At 41.2% G+C, this 19,727-nt stretch overlaps 1 protein-coding gene across 3 annotated transcripts in view; it reads right to left on the bottom strand.

The window, feature by feature from the left end:
• Positions 1–19,727, bottom strand: part of LOC149262805 (Mitochondrial substrate carrier family protein) — a 332,393-nt gene that overhangs the window by 39,008 nt on the left and 273,658 nt on the right. For all 3 annotated transcript variants that reach the window (XM_089425258.1, XM_089425254.1, XM_089425246.1), the window contains exon 5: positions 4,923–5,076. In XM_089425258.1, the coding sequence (XP_089281384.1) occupies positions 4,923–5,076 (154 nt within the window). The remainder of the gene's footprint in view (positions 1–4,922; positions 5,077–19,727) is intronic.

The raw sequence follows: 19,727 nt of genomic DNA, 5'->3' as shown, positions 1-19,727 counted from the left end.
GATTCTTCATGCTTGCAGCTGACCCATGTATAAGCTTGCTGATCTGATGAGGATATCTGAGGTTGTCCAACGCTTCCTATATGATCTTCAAAACAGACTTAAGAGAGAGCAGCCCCAAAGAAACCTTTGCTATGGTGCTATGGCCTGTGGCCTAGCACATAGCAACACAGAAGTACAAGACCTCAAAACAGTTATAAATGCATCAGTATATCAGTACCCAATCTGCATATGAAATCAGTCCTACTAGGTCTGATCTAAGTCTGCGGGCAGACTTCATCATCACACAGTTTCCTCTTATGACTGTGGCTTTCACTTCTACAAACAATCTCATACCTGGAACAGCCTCTATCACATTATTGTTATCTACAGCAATGAGCTGTCACCTACAGCAATCTGATCATGCTTCTTCTTGATGTGCTGGGGCTTCCTTAGTTGACCTCTTTTGCAGCATATTGAAGCTCCTTTGGACAGCTGATAGATCATACATCAAACTGCGGTTAGATACCTCCTTTTTCTGCGGCTAGATATCTCTATCCTTGCTGCATCTGAGGGTTCCTTTTAATGCTGTGATAAGGGCTCTTCTAACTATGGTTTGAGGGCTTCTTTCACAGCATATTAATGCTCCTCCTGGACAGCATATAAGTGCTTCTTGGACAGCAGATTTAGGACCTTTCCTAACTGCGTATTAGGGCCAGATAGAAGCCTCTTGTGGCAGCAGTTTTAGGCCTTCATTTGCTGTTGATTAGGGCCTCTCCAACTGCGGCTAAGAGACCTCCTTTCTGTGAGTAAGTGTCACCCTCAACTGCGGATTAAGGTCTTCCCTTTACTGCGTATAAGTGCCTCCTCTTGCTGCATAAAAACCCTCATTGACTGCGGCCTAGGGCACCCTTAAATGGTGTGGCTAGAAGCCTCCTCTAGTTGCTCCTTAGATCTGCATAGAGCCTTCTCTTTTGACTGCGTCTAGATGTTCCTCCTTTAACTGCGGCTAGACTGCTTCTAGAGCATCCTCCTTACTGCGGCTAGGGCATCATAAGACTTAAGCCAGCATATACTATTAGTATCTCTCCTCCCACCAAAACCCAAAGACATGTGGAGAGGAAGAGATCACAAGAAGAGTGTGTGTGCAAATGACTTGAAGACCTCCTCCTTTTATAGTAAAACGTTGAGCACAAGTGGGGTGTATTTGGTTGCTGGCCTACCTTGACGAGTAGTCCCATAACACAAATAAATTCATATCTCCATGAATACTTATCAGAATCGGATAATCTTTAGATCAATCCTACACCTCTCGGTGAGAGGGATCCAAGAAAAATATCAGCGTCCATTAATAGGATGACCCACATGGAGTTTGGCCCTAGTTGCTAATTTTAACATCACATCAGTCGCAAACAGTTGCAGGCCAAATTGTTAGCTATTTGGAGGAAGACACAGGTTGTCTCACCAATTGCCTATGAGCTAGCCAAAAGGATGGTTAAGAAAAACATGAAATTCTTCAGAAGACAGCTAACCGAAGAGGAGTTACAGAGGATTTGTGGTGACCAACCATGCAACAAGAATGAGCTATGGAGAAAAGGTCTTTGCTTCATTTGTAAAGAACCTTGGGTACCTGACCACTTGTGCATGAGTGACACCGAGGAGATGAAAGGGGTAGATCAGGAGAAGATTCCTTCTGACTTTCAAGATAAACATTCCTCTTTTATAGTTGAGTTTGTGGGTTCTTACAAGGACACCTTTGAGGAGCATGAGCAGTCATGGGGAGTTGTTGACAACAACTCATAGATGCAACCATGTTTGGTAGAGGAGTTTGATGAGCAACAGTGTGTTCCCATTCAGCATGGGCAGCACATAATGGATTGCAGTACACATGATGGGCCATCTTTGGAGAGTCAGCTAGTGGCCTATGTTGAGCACACGATGGAGGAGGGTGAGCAGACATCCTTGAGGCCAGTTATTGATGGGGAGCAGGCAGATGTACAGGCAGCCACCAGGAAGGTAGTATTTGCATATATTGGTCATCAGGAGGCATTGGGACCTGACAGGACAGTTTTGCAGGTGATAAGTGGACCGATGGAGCATGGAATTTTTGTCGTCTTTTGCTGACATTGTTTTTGGAGACAGCAGGGCCCCAAAGGCCAAGGATTGGATCCTAGAGAGCCAAGAGATCCTCAAGGCTCTTAAGGATAACTTACAAACAACTCAGAACCAGCAAATGTTGACAGGCATCGAGTAGAGAGGCATTTCAAGGAGGGGGACTTGGTCTACATTCAATTGCAACCTTACTGGCAATCCATGCTGAAGCAGAAGGGGGTCGAGAAGCTGCAGCTAAGATTCTTTGGGCCTTACAGGGTGATTAGGAGGGTTGGAGAGGTGACTTACGAGTTGGAGCTACGACCAGGGAGCAGGATCCATAACATTTTTTCAGGTGTCATGCCTCAAGAGGGTGTTGGGGCAACAAGTTACAGCAGTAGTGGAGTTGCCTCCGCTTGATTATGAGGGGCACCTGATTTTAGAGTCGGATGCCATCTTGGAGACCAAGGAGAGGAAGCTCAAGAGCAGGGTCATCATAGAGTACTTGGTGTGTTGGAAGAGCTTACCAGATGGGGATGCTACTTGGGAAGGGGAGCACATACTTGAGCATCCAGCATTGAAGTTGCTTGGGGACAAGCAACATTTGGGAGGGGAGGACTGTCATGTCCCTTCATAAATTAATTTGGAACAAGATTAATTATTATATTTTGGGGCCAATTTTGGAGATAGTGGGGCCCATTCGATTTTATTAGGAGATTAGACTTAGGAAAAGTTATTTTGTTGTGGTTAAGTTCCACGTGGGGGCCACCCACACTAAGGAAATACGCACTCCCTAGTTCGAATTGCATGGAGGGGAAAAGTAAATGGTTGAATGAAGACCCACGATGGAGGGAACATTGGAGGGAAAAGTGCTCCACGAAATCTATATAAGGAAGGTAGCTCTCCTCATTTCATCATCTTTTGGCATATCGATTTCTCTTTGGTTGCTTGAGCTACTTAGCCGAGTCACTTGTTGTTCAACAAGAGTTCTTCAAGCGAAGAGATCACCCTTTCTTCGGGGCACTTTGAGTGCCACCCTCAGAAGGTTTTCCTTCATTCTTCTGGAGAAGGATTTCATTGTGGTTTCCAACAGTTGCATTCATCTCCAGGTGGTGCGTATTACTGGAGGACACAGTGAAGAGGAGGCTAAGTTTGCTTGTGGTGTCTTGTAGTGGAGTTTGGTTGGGAGATTTTCTAGAGAGGAGGCATAGGAGGTTTGTTGTCATTTTGGAGAGTTTGGGAGCTGGAGGAGAGTACTTCTTGGCGGTACGACTTTCACACTTCCTAAGCTAGCGCAGAGGCAACATTTGGTGCACATGTGGGAGGTAGAGCATCAGTGTTTAAGGCTGAACTTTGCCAAGGGAGCTAAGGGAAGCATTTGTGGAGGAGATTGCTACATTTCCGGAGCTTGGGAGGAGGGTTTTGCTTGTATTCCTTGCAGGCCGTATTCTTGAGCAGTTTGGAAGGCGTAGGGCATATTGGAGGCAGAATTTGGGAGGTTGGATTTAGATCAAACCCTTTTTGGGTTTTTGTGGGTTTTGGTCAAGGAGCTTGCGGCTGATTTTGTAGCATTTTCCGAGCAGCGGAAGTGGAGTTTCTTGCAGTTCCTTTCCAGCCAGCAGTGTAGTTTTCTGGGCAACGCAGAGCATTAGAGGAGCAGTCATTTTCCAGTACTTGATATCATTGTCTCATCACCTGGGTTCTGTCACGCTTGCCATTGAGGCAAGCCCAGGTGCATTCCTCCATACTATTGTACTTGCTCCATTGATTAATAAAATGGCTCAGTTGGTTCTACTTCTGGAGTTTTTATGAGCATTTACTGATTGTTGAAAATTTTTGTGTATAAATCGTTTTTGCTTTGCATATCACTGTTTATTTAAGTTTGGAACATTACAAGCAAGGATCCAATAACCACACTGAAATTATAGCTCTGAAAATGCTTTTGAATCTGGCAGCTCGAAATGGAATCAAAATTCTGCAGCTTTTTGGAGGCTCAAAGATTGTGATAAACTGGATGACAAGGAAATGCAAAATAGAAAATCTGGTTTTCACTGTTCAGGCCAATATATGATGAAATCAAAAATTCCCTTATCTGTTTTTAACACAATAAGATTTGACAATGTCTACAGAGAACTCAGCAGAGATGCAGATATTTTATCAAAATTTGGATTGCAAATGGATGAAAGGTACAGGGACTTGGATCCAAGAATAGGAAAATGGTACTCTTCAGGAACAGCAGCTTAGCATCTTCAGTTAAGAAATGCCCAGCAAACAGCCTACAGATGAGGTAGAAGCCCAAATTGACTATCCAGGCCGATATTATTTTTCTCCAGTTTTTCTGTCTTGGCACTGTTTAATGATCACAGAAAAGCTTTCTTGGATAACTGTTATGAAAATGGAGGCAGTTTGTATGTCTTGAGACCTAGATTTTTTGTCTTAATTCTAAATGTCGCCATACAAGCAATTTCATGTAATCACTAAAGAAAAGACAGTCTACTGTTTTTGACTTTTGATAGCAGCTATCTTTCAGTAGCAATATGTTATATGAAATCATCATGCTGAATTTTACTCAGGTAGCTCCCTCATTTTTCTTTGGGGACACCTTTCTGTATGCATGAGAAGAGGTCCTTTTGTACCTCTCTCCAAATGCCTTGAGCATCTCCAAAATGTATTTTCTCTATCATCTCAAATGAAAAAATATGATTTTTTCTCCCACAAAAAAGATATAGATCCATTTGTTGAGTTTCAGAACATGTTACTCTGTTAACAATGGTACACAAAACCAAGGACGTTGCACAAAAGAAAAATGTATTTTCCCAGTTGATGTGAATTTTGTGATATTTTGAGAAACTTACTAAGATATTCATAGGCTAATATCATCGATGTACCCCACGCAGACATGCTGATAAATCGTGGACCGAGTCCCCGATATAAGCCCTTCCATCCATCCTCATTGATTAGCCTTTTAATTGTCTGCTTTATAGATGGTATGTCTTCAATGTCCATAACCTAACCAAATCCATGTTTCATATGTTAAGCATCACTTACAATTCAAGATAGAAATTAAAAGCAATGCCAATGAACTCTCAAAACAAAACTGTCATTCTAAGATGTGTTTGAGAAAATGTCAAATGTCCACTACTACCAAGAAAAGCAAATATTAATTGGGGTGAACAAATATGCCAAAACACAAAAATTAAAATTACCACTTTGCTTGTATCCCATTTTGTCTTGTAATGAACTTGCCAAATATTTTTATTTTCAAACATGAAATTTTGCGAATTAGATCTTTATTTATCAAAAGCAATAATTTATAGCTTCCTGACGACCCAGCCTTAGTATGTAGGGATATTATGGCTCTTGGCAATAGGGGGAAATTGCACTTGTATGGATTCCTTTGTTTTTGCATCCACCAATGGCATTAGTTACAGGCTGTGTTGCACGGGTACTCACACCCAGGGGTGGGGTTCTCGAACCCGTCCTAGGTTCCCGCACCCAAGTACCGGATTCGGGTACGGGTTCTTCCCAGACGAACCCAGAAGAACCGGGTTCTTCCATGAAGAACTGGGTTCTTCAAAAAAAAAATGGGTTCTTTTCCTTTAATGGGTTCTTGGGTTCTTTGGGTGCTTGGGTTTTTGGGTTCTTCGGGTTCTTCGGGTTGGATTCTTTGGGTTCTTCATAAAAAACTATATTAAAAATATAATTAATAATATATAGTTGGATTGAGGTTAAGAACAAAGTGCATACATTTGTTGTGGGAGATAGATCAGACCCACAGACAGAGGAGATCTATGCAGAATTGCAGTGACTAACAGGGTTGATGAAGGAAGCAGGGGATGTACCTGATGTGCACTTTATGCTGCATGATAAGAAATAGGAGCAGGTGGTAGTGATCATCACATGATGTGCAATAGGAGTGGTGGGAATCTGCATTGTTTTACAAGAGGAAGAAGCTTATATTTTGTTTGTGCTTTTCAGCAAGTTGTAAAGACCACTGAAGTCTCATCAAAAGCACAAGAAGTGCATATGTCGTAATTGCCACTATTCTGCCAAGTTCATAAATGAGGTCACCATGCAGGAAACCGTCCTGAGTGATTTAATCCACTTCATTATTTCCTCAACTCTGTTTTTTTGGGATTTATATTGAGGCTTAAGTAAAATAAGTTAGTTGGAAGTGCTATATTATTCTGTTGGTGTCTCTACAAAGGGAGTGGAGGTTTGAGGACTGTTTATTGTTTTCATGTATCATGCCATAGGCTATATCTCCCTAGGGCATTTCTCAAGGACAAGAGCCCATACAACAAGTTTGAAGTAGCATGGGTATTTTAAAAAAATTTAGGTTGAAGTTACATCAAGATATTCAAGTGAACAAAAGATGTGAGTGGATTGTCGACCTCCTTGGATATATGATTGCAGAGAGCTTGTCTGGGCAGAATAGGGATCGGGCTTCAGTTAGAGACCTTTTTTTTTCCTTGGAGCTTCAGGTAATGACTTATAAATAGCAGAAAAGGCATTTTCAGAGACACTCTTGTTCTATTTTTGCTCATGATGAGAAGTGTTGAAATTCAAATCTCACATAAATACATATAAGATGTAGATGTATGCACACAAATCGATGCATACACATAGACAGACATTAATGGACATAGAGAGAACAGAGATTAATGGACATAGAGAGATGCACACAAGAATTATAGTTTATAGCTGTAATGTATTATTCCATATGTTGGCTTGACAAAAGACGCTTGCCAGCAAGCTGTATAATTGACTTTGTACTGATTTCATGTGTTTCATTTTTGGATGAAAATATGGTGCAGCTCTAAATTGAATAAGTTAATAACTTAATTGCATCAAGCAACAGATGTTATGCTTGTCTGTATAAAACAATAGTTAATATCTTCACTCTTTTTTATGGTAGCTAATACTGGGGACTTGTGTTTGAGGGTCAAACAGGTAACATAACAATTGAGAAAGGTCTAAAATTCTGTTGGATTTGGAAAATAAAATGAAAGATAAGCATAGGAAGAGAAATTGGAAGCATGGAAAAGGATGGACATTATAGCAGTGTGATCAGACAAACAATGATGCCTGCAATGTTAATATGGCAATATAGAGTTAGGGAACAAGTTTGACCTGAAAAACTGTATTTGATAGGATGCTTGCGTGGTATGCGGTTTTGTGGAACTCAATGACAGCAGGATATGCTGACCACAACTATTGCATGGATGCTTTCCAATTTGTGGCAGAATGCTTTGGTTTGGCATAAATCCAAACCAGGTGATCTTCACTATTATTCTGAAGGCATGTGCCAGACTGCCATCAGATGAAAATGGTAAGCAAGTCCATTTATGCATTATCAGAATGGGTTTGGAAAAAATATACAAATTCAAATTTCATATATATTATTAATTATATTTTTTCAACTTTAATATATTTCATATATATTATTAATTATATATATATGAAATATTAATTAATAATATGCATGTTTAAATAATTATCATTAAAGTTTTCTTGTTTAAAATTTAAAGTTGAAAAAATATACAAATTCAAATTTCATATATATTATTAATTTTAAATTTATAATTTATAATTTATAAAATTTAATATTATTATATTACCCGACGAACCCACGCACCTTGTTTCCAAAAATGTCGTCCCCGTCCCCGCACCCACGTTTCCTGGCAACATAGGTTATAGGATTCCAATTGAAAATCCATGCAACCCAATAATCAAGTGACTAACCATAGTCTGTAAGCTAATAGCAACAATTATTGAGCTTCCTTTGCAATATTAAAATACAGAAAAATGCATACATGGACATTGTTGACCATGTACAAGTCAACAGTTCCAAGAAGCAGAGTACTTGTGAGAAGGATAAAAGTTTTCAGTCATTATCATCATTGTAATCCCAAATTCTGCTTTTGTATTCTAAAAATGATCTTAGTATGATTATTAAACCATGTAACAACACCTAGGTAAGCCTATCATTCTTCTCAAAGGGTTTCACTCTAGGGAGCTTTTTAACCTCCCCAGTTACTTATGTTTCTAAACATGATTAACTGGCAGAGTTTTTCTCCCAGATACCCCAAAGCTAGGGTGGAACTTGTTATCACTCAAATTTTCCCTTGGATGTGAAAGAGAACTTCCAAGGTAACCTCTGACCAACTTGCAGGTTGGAAGCTAGCTCTTCCAAGTTCCAACCCAGAGAGGGCTCTCTCTTACAACTCAATCACCCAGTGTAAACTCAGTAACTGGTTGTGTAATCAGTGCAATGGCTAGATCTTTGGTAGGGTAAGGCTTCAAATGTGGTGGTAGGGCAAAGAGGTGAGACCACTGGGCTATGGAGTCAAGGTTAAGGATTATCATTCAGTAAGCCTCCAAGACTGGGTGTATGAATAGGCGCTATTCAAAGGCAAGGTTGCTAGCCTATCACTAGAAAAAATCATTCAAGCATGACAGTGGAATAAGAGATACACATAAAATCATAACAGAGCCTGAAACATGAATTTTGTTAATAACTTTTCCGAGCGAAAGAGTGAAGAGTTGAATATAGAGGCGCATGGCATCATCTGATGAATCCCAAACCTATGTCTTTCATTCAAATAAAGAAGAATAACATCTCAGGAATAACAAAGAAAGGAGTACAAGAACCAAGAAACAGACTATGATAAACCAACACATGAATCTATGAGACAAATCCAAGTCTTTCTACTTGGAAGCTTTCATTGATAAAAAGTCTGATACAAAAAATGCCAAAGAGTCCTTACTCAAGACCGAACCCCTTTTTACATCACAAAAAATGCAATTTATAAGAAATACAATTCTTAATCTATTTCTAACAACAGACTTAAAATAAAATAATCTTGAACAGTTTGCAAGAAGCCTGAGCAAGCTGTAGTCAACGCCCTTTGAATTTGGACCTATGGCTGATCTTATGCCTCAAATTTCAAAATCTGAAACAAACTTCTTTCATTGCTAACTTTTAGCTGTTCGGTGTCCTTTTGACTGATGATTCATCACTTGAAAATCTTTACTAGCCTCTTCTTAGTGTCCTCGAGTGCTGATTTTATGCCTGAGAATTGGGATCTGCCTATCTTAATGCCCCAAGATATACTCAACTAGTGCTAGCTGTTGATTTTGGATGTGTAAATGCTGTCAGATATTTTTGAATTGCTGGAATTGCTTCATAATTTTTCACATTTTAATTTTTGTGAAAATTTTAGTAAAGTATAGGTATCTTGCAGCATTACTATCAACTTCCATTTCACCATGCTACTATTGATGTTTTGGAAATACCCTGCTCTTTTTGTCAACCCTCTATTCTGCATTGCTCTGTCTCCATCTGCAACTACATGGCCACTATGTGATCCTCCATCGAAGTGTTTGTCACATACTTCTCTGACTTTTCTACCAAAACCAATGATAATATTGTGTGTTTGCTGTGAAAATTCTATTACTGCGGCAAATGATTTATTTTCCCTACTTATTCTTCAATAAGTTATTTACGAAATCCCTTCAGTAAATATTAAAATAAATTCTACTGCAGATATCACACCATAGAACAGAAACAAATACATGCACGAAAACCAAACACATCAACACAGTTATTTTTGGACAAATGTCCCCAGAAAAACCCAATGTGGGAAAACCGGTGCAGCAGAGGAGGATTTTAATCAGCTATTCTTGAGTACAACTGAGTGCCAAACTAGCTTACCCAACAGAGATAAATTCTCCAATGTGAAAATTCTATCACTGCAGCAACTAATTTAGTTAATTATTTTTCCTACTTATTCCACAATAAGTTATTTATGAAATTACTTCAATAAACATTAAAATAGATACTGCTACAGATATCACACCATAATACAGAAACAAACATATGCACAAGCATTAACACATTGACACGGATATTTTGGACAACAATCCCTGGAAAAACCCAATGTGGGAAAACCGGTGCAGCAAGGGAGAATTTTATTATTCAACAATTCTTCAGTACAACAGGGTGCCAAATTGGCTTACCCACAGAGAAATAATTCTACAGCACTTCTTCCAATCCCAGCATCAGCCTGGCTGGCCTCTGCGTGGCTCTCAAACGCTCTACATCAGCCCCTGCTTGACTGCGTCAGCCATGGGCCTCTCTACGTCACCCACGCAGGCCCAGCTAATGATTGTGCAGTCTTCTGTTGCCTCTGCATCTGCCTAAAAAGCCCTTCATCTGCCTCTCCTGCCTCAACGTTGATCTCCAGTGGCTGATCCCGCCTCTCTGCTCCATATTTGCTGCCTCCTGACTGCTCACCAGACCACTGGTTCAATTTCTCAACTAACCCCGCTCCAGAAATTGAACTGATTGGTCTCCCTCAGTGTGTTCTCCAAGTGACCCTCAAGCCTCCTCTTATACTTTTCTTGTTGACAAATCAACGGTCGAGATTAAGTCCTTAATCAACGACTAAGATAAGATTTGGCTTGATCCATGACTTTTGGACCATTCTAACACATTTTTATATTAATTCACATTAATATTTTATTTTCCTAAGTTTGGTCTTAAGGACTTCATTAAAAACATTAACTATTTTAATATCTCCCAAATTGTTTAGAATCTGCCCAAACCCTTTCTGGGTATTGGAGATCTCATGTGCCTTATCCTCTCCACCAATTTTCGTGGCTAGAGCACATCCAATGCTACCCCAAATCAACACTCCCTCTTAGCAAGAATTGTGCTCTAGTAATACTCCTCATTGAGTATCACCCTGATCATCCGGCATCGGTCCCTGTGTTGATGCTAAGCCTCCCTGCCCAACATCCTCTGCATTGTTGCATCCTATACTGCTACCCATGGCTCTACTACTGCCACTATTGCATCTATACAACAACTCCCTCTGCATCTGTGTTGTTGCTGGTCCTTTCTCCCAACACTGCATCTGCACTACAACTCCCTCTGCATCCTTCTTGTTATCATTCCAATTTCTGCTACTGAAACGGGTTCTTTCCCATCCCCATCTTTTCCTTGAAGTAGTCAAACTTTGTCCTTCCAAGGGCCTTGGTGAGGATGTTCGCCACCTGTTCTCTGGTAGGAGTGTAGCTCAATTGTACAGCTCCTCGTTGGACACATTCCCTGACAAAGTGACACCGGATATCAATATACTTCGACCTATCATGAAACACTAGAATCTCAGATAGCTTGATGCAACTCTGATTATCACACATGATCCTGGTCGCCTCCATATTCCTTTTGAATAGGTTCACAAGCAGTTTTCTAAGCCATATGGCCTCACACGAAGTTGTGCTTGCCACCATATATTTTGCCTTAGATGAGCTCAAAGCCACGGGCTTTTGTTTCCTACTGCACCAAGAGGTCATTCCTGATCCAATGTTGAAACAGTGCCTAGAGGTACTTTTCCGATCCACTGAACTTCCTGCCCAATCTGCATCAGTAAATCCACTCAATCTAATATCCTTACTCTTGGTGTACAAGAGTCCATAATCGACTGTTCCCTGTAAATACTTGAGAACATGTTTGATTGCTACACAGTGCGCCCTCTTCGGTTCCACCATGAACTGATTGAGGGTGTTGACAGCGTAGCAAATGTCTACCTTGGTATTGACCAAATACATTAGGGACCCTATGAGCTACCTGTATTGGGTGGGATCGACATCCTTGTCTTCTGATTCATCAATCTTCTTCCAGTTGGTGATCATTAGTGTAGCCATAGGTCTACAGTCCTCCATCCCGAATCTTTTCAGGATTTCTGCAGCATACCTCCTTTGCCCAAGGAGGATTTCTCCCTTCTACTGCCAAACTTCCAACCCTAGGAAGTAGTGCATTCGTCCCAAATCCTTCATATCGAATTTTGTGGCTAGATTCTTTTTGCAGTCCCCAATGAGTCAGGATGATCCTGTCAGAAAGAGATCATCCACATAAAATACTAAGATTAGTGGCTCGTTCTCTACAACCAAATAGTAGAGATTCGGATCGTGTCACTCTTGACAAACCCCATCTTCTGCAAGTAGCCATCTATTCAACCATACCATGTTCTCGGTGCCTGTTTCAACCCATACAAGGCTTTCTTCAATCTGCATACATGAGACTCCTTCTCATGACTTTCAAAGCCCTTTGGTTGTTCAATGTATACCTCCTCTTCTATTACCCCGTTTAGAAATGTCATTTTGACATCCATCTGATGGATCTCCCATCCCATCTGGGCTGCAAGAGATATCACAGTCCTAATTGATGTATACCTGGCTACCAGGGTGAAGGTTTCCTGAAGTCAATCCCTTCTTTTTTAGCATACCCCTTAGCCACAAACCTTGCCTTGTATTTCTCAACACTAGCGACTGCAGCGTATTTGATCTTGTAGATCCATATTGAACCTACCATTGATCTGTGTTGAGGTCTTGGCACCACCTCCCAGACATCGTTTACCATTATGGCGTTGTATTCCTCTACCATCGCATCTAGCCAAACCTGATGTTGAGTTGCCTCCTTGAAACTGGCAAGCTCTCCATCCTGAGCTACTAATGCCGATATCTATCTGGTTGTTTTCGCTCCCTCTTATTGTTTCTTAGCGCATCGATGAAGTCCTCTGCATCTCGCAGAATCTGACGAAGTTCCTTACTAGTCCTTCCTCTGCCAACAGGTGTTTTTGTTTGCTCCTCCTCCTCATCCTGAGAATCTTCCCATCCTGAGGAAGAATTCTTTACTTTTGTTGGTTGAAGAGGCTTAACCAATGGCTCCTCTTTCGACTACTCCTCGGAAGGCATCTCGCGAGATCTTCTAAAAGCCCTATCCTCCATGAACTTTACATCTCGTCGTACTACTACCTTCATGCTCCTTCGAAGATAGATTTTGTATGCCTTAGCATTCTCACTATATCCTACCAGATATCCCTTTTCCGCAATCTGATCCAGCTTCTTCCTCTTTTCTTCGGGTATGCGGCAATATGCTAGACTCTCAAATATCCTAAAATGACTGACTTGAGGTGTCTTCCCTATGAAGACTTTCTCTGGAGTAATCTTGCCCACTGCCCGACGAGGAGTCCTGTTGTGAACATAGACTGTTGTGTTGCATGCTTCTTCCCACAGGAATTTTGGCATATCCTGATCATACATCATGGCCCTAGCTGCTTCTACAATAGTCCTGTTCTTTCTTTCTGCTACCCCATTCTGCTCCGGATTATATGGAGTTTTCCACTCTCCTCTGATGCCCTCCTTAGCGCAAAAATCAACGAAGTCCTTATTAACATATTCTCCACCATTATTTGAGCGCAAAACTTTTATTTCCATCCCATTCAAATTCTCCACCAGAGCCTTGAACTCCTTGAATCGACAGAAAACCTCATCCTCGGTTTTCAGAAAATAAATCCAAGTTTTCCTTGAGTAGTCATCAATGAAGGTAAGGAAATACTCGACACAACTGAGAGCTTTGACGGACATAGGTCCACAGATATCATAGCGTATCAATCCTAGTACACTCTTGGCCCTGTGTTTACTCCTAGGAAATGTTGCCTTGGTATACTTTCTTAGAGCACATCCCTTGCATATAGCATCTCGTTCCGTACTCAGATCTGGAACTCCTGTTACAGTGCTCCTGAGAATTCTCAGAGCTCCACGGTGCAAGTGACCCATTCTCCTGTTCCATAGTTCGTTCAAGTCCTTGTATCCATCACTGCCTATTATTGCCATTGGTGATTCTAGTTGCAATCTATGCAACTGATTACTTTTGATCCCAATCTGCACTTTCTTTTTCCAGCTCGGGTGTTTGACATATACCTTCTCCTTGATGAAGTAGACGTCATAGCCCTTGCCTTGTAGTTGCGACACGGAAAGTAAGCTCATCCCCAATCCTAGTACAGCCAACACATTTGTAGCACAGAACCGTTCTCCCGATTTTGTTTGAAAAACTATGGTACCCTTCCCTACTTGAGTACACTTTGCCTTGTTCCCCATGGTGATCTGAAAGTTCATCTTCTCTTCTCAATATTCTAAGAAACACTCCCTGATTCCATCATATGCCATGAAGCTCCACTTTCTATATACCATACTTCTGATGATGCAGCACTAGTCATACACGCTACTTCTTCTTCCAACCTGGAAGCCAACATAGAGAAATCAAAATCTCTTTCTCTTATGCAATCTTTTGAAAATCTGTGTGAGTCCCCTGACATGGATGCCTCTGCATCGTGGTCTCAACCCATAACTGATTTTCCCTTTCAGTCTCTGACTACTCGCTCTGATACCATGTGAAAAGTCTATCACTACAGCAACTGATTTATTTTTCCTACTTATTCCACAATAAGTTATTTATGAAATTACTTCAATAAACATTAAAATAAACACTGCTACAGATATCACACTGTAGTACAAAAACAAACATATGCACAAGCATTAACACATTGACACAGATATTTTGGACAACAATCCCTGGAAAAACCCAATGTGGGAAAACCGGTGCAACAAGGGAGGATTTTATTATTCAACAATTCTTCAATACAACAGGGTGCTAAACTGGCATACCCACAGAGAGAAATAATTCTCCAACACTTCTCCCAATCCCAGCGTCAGCCCAGCTAACATCTGCGGGGCTCTCAAACCCTCTACGTCATCCCTTGCTTGACTGCATCAGCCCTGGGCCTCTCTACATCACCCACGTAGGCCCAGCTAGTGACTGCACAGTCTTTATTTGCCTTTGCCTCTGCCTGACAAGCCCTGCGTCTGCCTCTCCTGCCTCAACGCTAATCTCTAATGGTTGATCCCACCTCTCTGCTCCGTACTTGCTGCCTCGAGACTACTCACCAAACCACTGGTTCTATTTCTCAGCTAATCCCGCTCCAGAAATTGAACTGACTGGTCTCCCTCAGTGTGTTCTCCAAGTGATCCTCAAGTTTCCTCTTATAATTTCTCGTTGACAAATCAACAGACGAGATTAAGTCCCTAATCAACAACAAAGATAAGATTTGGCTTGATCCATGACTTTTGGACCATTCTAACACATTTTATATTAATTCACATTAATATTTTATTTTCCCTAAGTTTAGACTTAGGGACTTCATTAGAAATATTAATTATTTTTAATATCTCCAAAACTGTTTAGAATCTGCCCAAACCCTTTCTAGCTATTGGAGATCTCATGTGCCTTAGCCTCTCGACCAATTTTTGTGGCTAGATCACATTCGATGCTACCCCAAATCAACATCTAGTACCTCCCCCAGACTCAATGTCAAACTTGTTGGCCTCTGCGTCAGCTCCTGCCTCTCTGCGTCACTGATGCAGGCCCTCCAGTGATTGTGTAGTCCTATTGCCTCTACGTCTACCTCTCTGATCTATGCGCTGATCTTCTAGTACTGTTCTTTCCTCTTTGTTCTATATCGCTACCTCATGTTGCAATCTAAACCTCAAGTTCGAATTGTTGATTTGGGGTAGCATCGGATGTGCTCTAGCCACGAAATTTGGTGGAGAGGTTGGGGCACATGAGATCTCCAATACCCAGAAAGGGTTTTGGCAGATTCTAAACAGATCAGGAGATATTAAAATAATTAATATTTTTAATGGAGTCCCTAAATCTAAACTTAGGGAAAATAAAATATTAATGTGTATTAATATGAATCTGTGTTAGAATAATCCAAAAGACATGGATCAAGACAGATCTAATCTTAGCCGTTGATTAGGGACTTAATCTTGGCTGTTGAGATGTTAACAGAAAAAGTATAAGAGGAGACTTGAGGGGAACCTGGAGAACACACTAAGCGAAACGAGTCAGTGCAATTTCTGGAGCGGGGTTTGCTGAGAAATTGAACCAATGCTTTGGAGAGCAGTCAGGAGGCATCAAGTACGGAACAGAGAGACGGGAGATCAACACAGAATAGTCAGACGCAGAACCGGAGGAAGCCACGCAAAGGCAGCAAAGACTGCGCAGAGCTAGAAGGGCCTATGTCATCCACACAGAGGCTGCAGGAGTGACGCAGAAGCCCAGAGAGGTTGCGCAGAGCCTCAATAGGCTGACGCAAAGGGTTTCAGGCTGTAGCAGAGGTCAGTAGGGCCTACGCTGGGTTTAAGAAAGTGTTGGAAGTGTGTCTATCTGTGGGTAAGCCAGTTTGGCACCCTGTTGTACAAGAAAATTGTTGAATAATAAACCCTTGTTGCACCGGTTTTCCCACATTGGGTTTTTCCAAGGACATTAGTCCAAAATAACTGTGTCAATGTGTGCATATTTTTTTGTTTCTGTATTACGATGTGATATCTGCAGTTGTATTTATTTTAATGTTTGTTGAAGTAATTGCATGAATAACTTATGATGAAATAAGTAGGAAAAGTAAATCAGTTGCTGCAATGATAGAATTTTCACATGAATTTCTCAGCAAACCCCGTAGCAAAAATCGAACTGATTGGTCTCCCTTAGTATATCTCCAACTAATCCTCAAGCCTTCTCTTATACTTTTCTTGTTGATGAATCAATGGCCGAGATTAAGTCCTTAATCAACGGCTAAGATTAAAATAGACTTGATCTTCGTCTCTTGGAAGCTTCTCATCATTATCTTTATTAAAACCCATTAATATTATTTTCCAAATTTTAGACCTAGGACCTCATTAAAAATATTAATTATTTTAATAACTTTTCATCTGGATGAAATTTTCCGAAACAATTTATGGATCTTGGAGATCTCATGCTCTTTAGCCTCTCCACCAATTTTCATGGCTAGAGCACATTTGATGCTACCCCAAATCAACACTCCCTCTTATGAAGGAATGTGCTCTTGTAATACTCCACAATGAGCATCACTCTAATCATACGGCACTGTTACTTGTGTGGATGCTAGGCCTCCCTGCCCAACATCCTCTGCACTGTTGCATCCTGTACTGTTGCCCATGGCTCTATTACTGCCACTGGTACATTTGTACTACAGCTCCCTCTGCAACCGTGTTGTTGCTAGTCCTTCTTCCCAACGCTGCATCTGCAGTGCAATCCCTTCTCATCATGCTGCATCGTGCTACTGCTAACTGCTACAATACTGCAACATCATACCCATTTCTGCTACTAAAGTGGATTCTTTATCATCCCCATCTTCTCCCTAAATTAATCAAACTTGGTTCTTCCAAGGGCCTTAGTAAGGATGTTTGCCACCTGTTCTCTTGTAGGAGTGTAGCTCAACTGTACAGCTCCTCGTTGGACACAGTCTCTGACAAAGTGACATTGAATATCAATGTGCTTTGACGGATCGTGAAATACTGGATTCTTAGAGAGCTTGATGCAACTCTGATTATCACACATGATCCTGGTCGCCTCCATCTTTCTTCTGAATAGGTTCACAAGCAGTTTTCTAAACCATATGGCTTCACACGAAGTTGTGCTTGCGGCCATATATTCTGCTTCAGCTAAGCTCAGAGCTACGGATTTTTGTTTCCTACTGCACCAGGAGGTCATTCCCGATCCAATGTTGAAACAGTACCCAGAGGTACTTTTTCGATCCACTGAACTTCCAGCCCAATCTGCATCAGTAAATCCACTCAATCTGATATCCTTACTCCTGGTGTACAAGAGTCCATAATCCATTGTTCCCTGTACATATCTAAGAACATGTTTGTCTGTTGCCCAATGCGCCCTCTTCGATTCCACCATGAACTGACTAAGGGTGTTGACAGCGTAACAAATGTCTGGCCTGGTATTGACCAGATACATCAAAGACCCTATGAGTTGCCTGTATAAGGTGGGATCAACATCCTTGTCTTCTAATGCATCAATTTTCTTCCAATTGGTGATCATTGGAGTAGCCATGGGTCTATAATCCTGCACCATGAATCTCTTCAGAATTTCTGTAGCATATCTCCCTTGTCCAAGAAGATCTCCCCATTTTGCTGCCAAACTTCAAACCCGGGGAAATAATGCATTTGTCCCAAATCCTTCATGTCAAATTATGTGGCTAGATTCTTCTTGCAATCCCCGATGAGCCTGTATGATCCTGACAGGAAAAGATCATCCACATATAATTCTAGGATTAGAGACTCATTCTCCAAACCTCTACAACTAGATAGTAGAGATTTGGATCTGCGTCACTCTTGACAAACCCCATCTTCTGCAAGTAGCCATCAATTCGACCATACCATGCTCTAGGTGCTTGTTTCAGCCCATACAAGGCTTTCTTCAATCTGCATACATGAGACTTCTTCTCATGTGTCTCAAATCCTTCTAGCTATTCAATGTATAACTCCTCTTCTATCACCCCATTCAGAAATGTCATTTTGACATCCATTTGATGAATCTCCCATCACATCTGTGCTGCAAGAGATATCACGGTTCTAATATATGTATACTTGGCTACTGGGGTGAAGGTTTCTTCATAGTCAATTCCTTCCTTCTGAGCATACCCCTTAGCCACAAACCTGCCTTTGTATTTTTCCACACGGTCGTCTACAGCGTATTTAATCTTGTAGATCCATATCGAACCTACCACCGATCTGTCTTGAGGCCTCAGCACTACCTCCCAGACATCGTTCACCATTACAGAGTTGTATTCCTCCACCATCGCATCCAACCAAACCTGATGTTAAGCAGCCTCCTAAAAACTGGCAGGCTCCCCATCCTGAGCTACTAATGCTTGATATCTATCTGGTTGTTTTCGTTCCCTTTTATTGTTTCTTGGTGCACTGATGAAATCCTCTTCATCTCGCATAATCTAACGAAGTTTCCTACTCGTTCTACTTCTAGTAGCAAGTGCTTCTGTTAGCTCCTCCTCCTGTGATTCTTCCTGATCCGAGGAAGAATTCTTGTCTTTCGTTGGTTGAAGTGATTTGACCAACGGCTCATCTTTTGACTGCTCCTCGAAAGGCATTTCTCGAGATTTTCTGAAGGCCCTATCCTCCATGAACTTCACATCTCGTCGAACTACTACCTTCCTGCTCCCTGGAAGATAGGTTCTATATGCCTTAGCATTCTCGTTGTATCCCACTAGATATCATTTCTCTACAGTTTGATCCAGCTTCTTCCCCTTTTCCTCGGGTATGTGGCAATATGTTAAGCTCTCAAATATCCTGAAATCACTAATTTCAAGTGTCTTCCCTGTAAAGACTTTCTCTAGAGTAATATTACCCAATGCCCAATGAGGACTTCTATTATAAACATAGACTGTCGTGTTGCATGCTTCTTCCCACAGGAATTTTAGCATATCCTGATCATACATCATGGCCCTGGCTGCTTCCACAATAGTCCAATTCTTCCTCTCTGCTACTCCATTCTGCTTCGGATTGTATGGAGTTGTCCAGTCTCTTCTAATCCCCTCCCTAGCGCTAAAGTCTATCATGTCCTTGTCGACATATTCTCCACCATTATCTAAGCACAAAACTTTTATTTTCTTTCTAGTCAAATTTGCCACCAGAGCCTTGAACTCTTTGAATCGACAGAAAACCTCATCCTTGGTTTTCAAAAAATAAATCCAAGTTTTCTTGAAGTGGACATCGATGAAGGTGACGAAGTATTCGGCACCACTAGGAGCTTTAGTGGATATTAGTCCGCATATATCTGAGTGTATCAATCCTAGTACACTCTTGGCCTTGTTTTTACTTCTAGGAAATGTTTCTTTGGCATACTTGCCCAAAGCACATCCTTTACATACATCATCTCTTTCTGTACTAAGATCTGGAACCCCTGTTACAGTTTTCCTGAGGATTCT

This window comes from Pinus tabuliformis, chromosome 6 (genome assembly GCF_031772625.1).
Source record: "Pinus tabuliformis cultivar Carrire ecotype Pingquan chromosome 6, CPIR1, whole genome shotgun sequence".
Taxonomy (NCBI): Eukaryota; Viridiplantae; Streptophyta; class Pinopsida; order Pinales; family Pinaceae; genus Pinus; species Pinus tabuliformis.
Note: the sequence above shows the minus strand (reverse complement) of the source record. Positions and strands in the feature narration are given on the sequence as shown.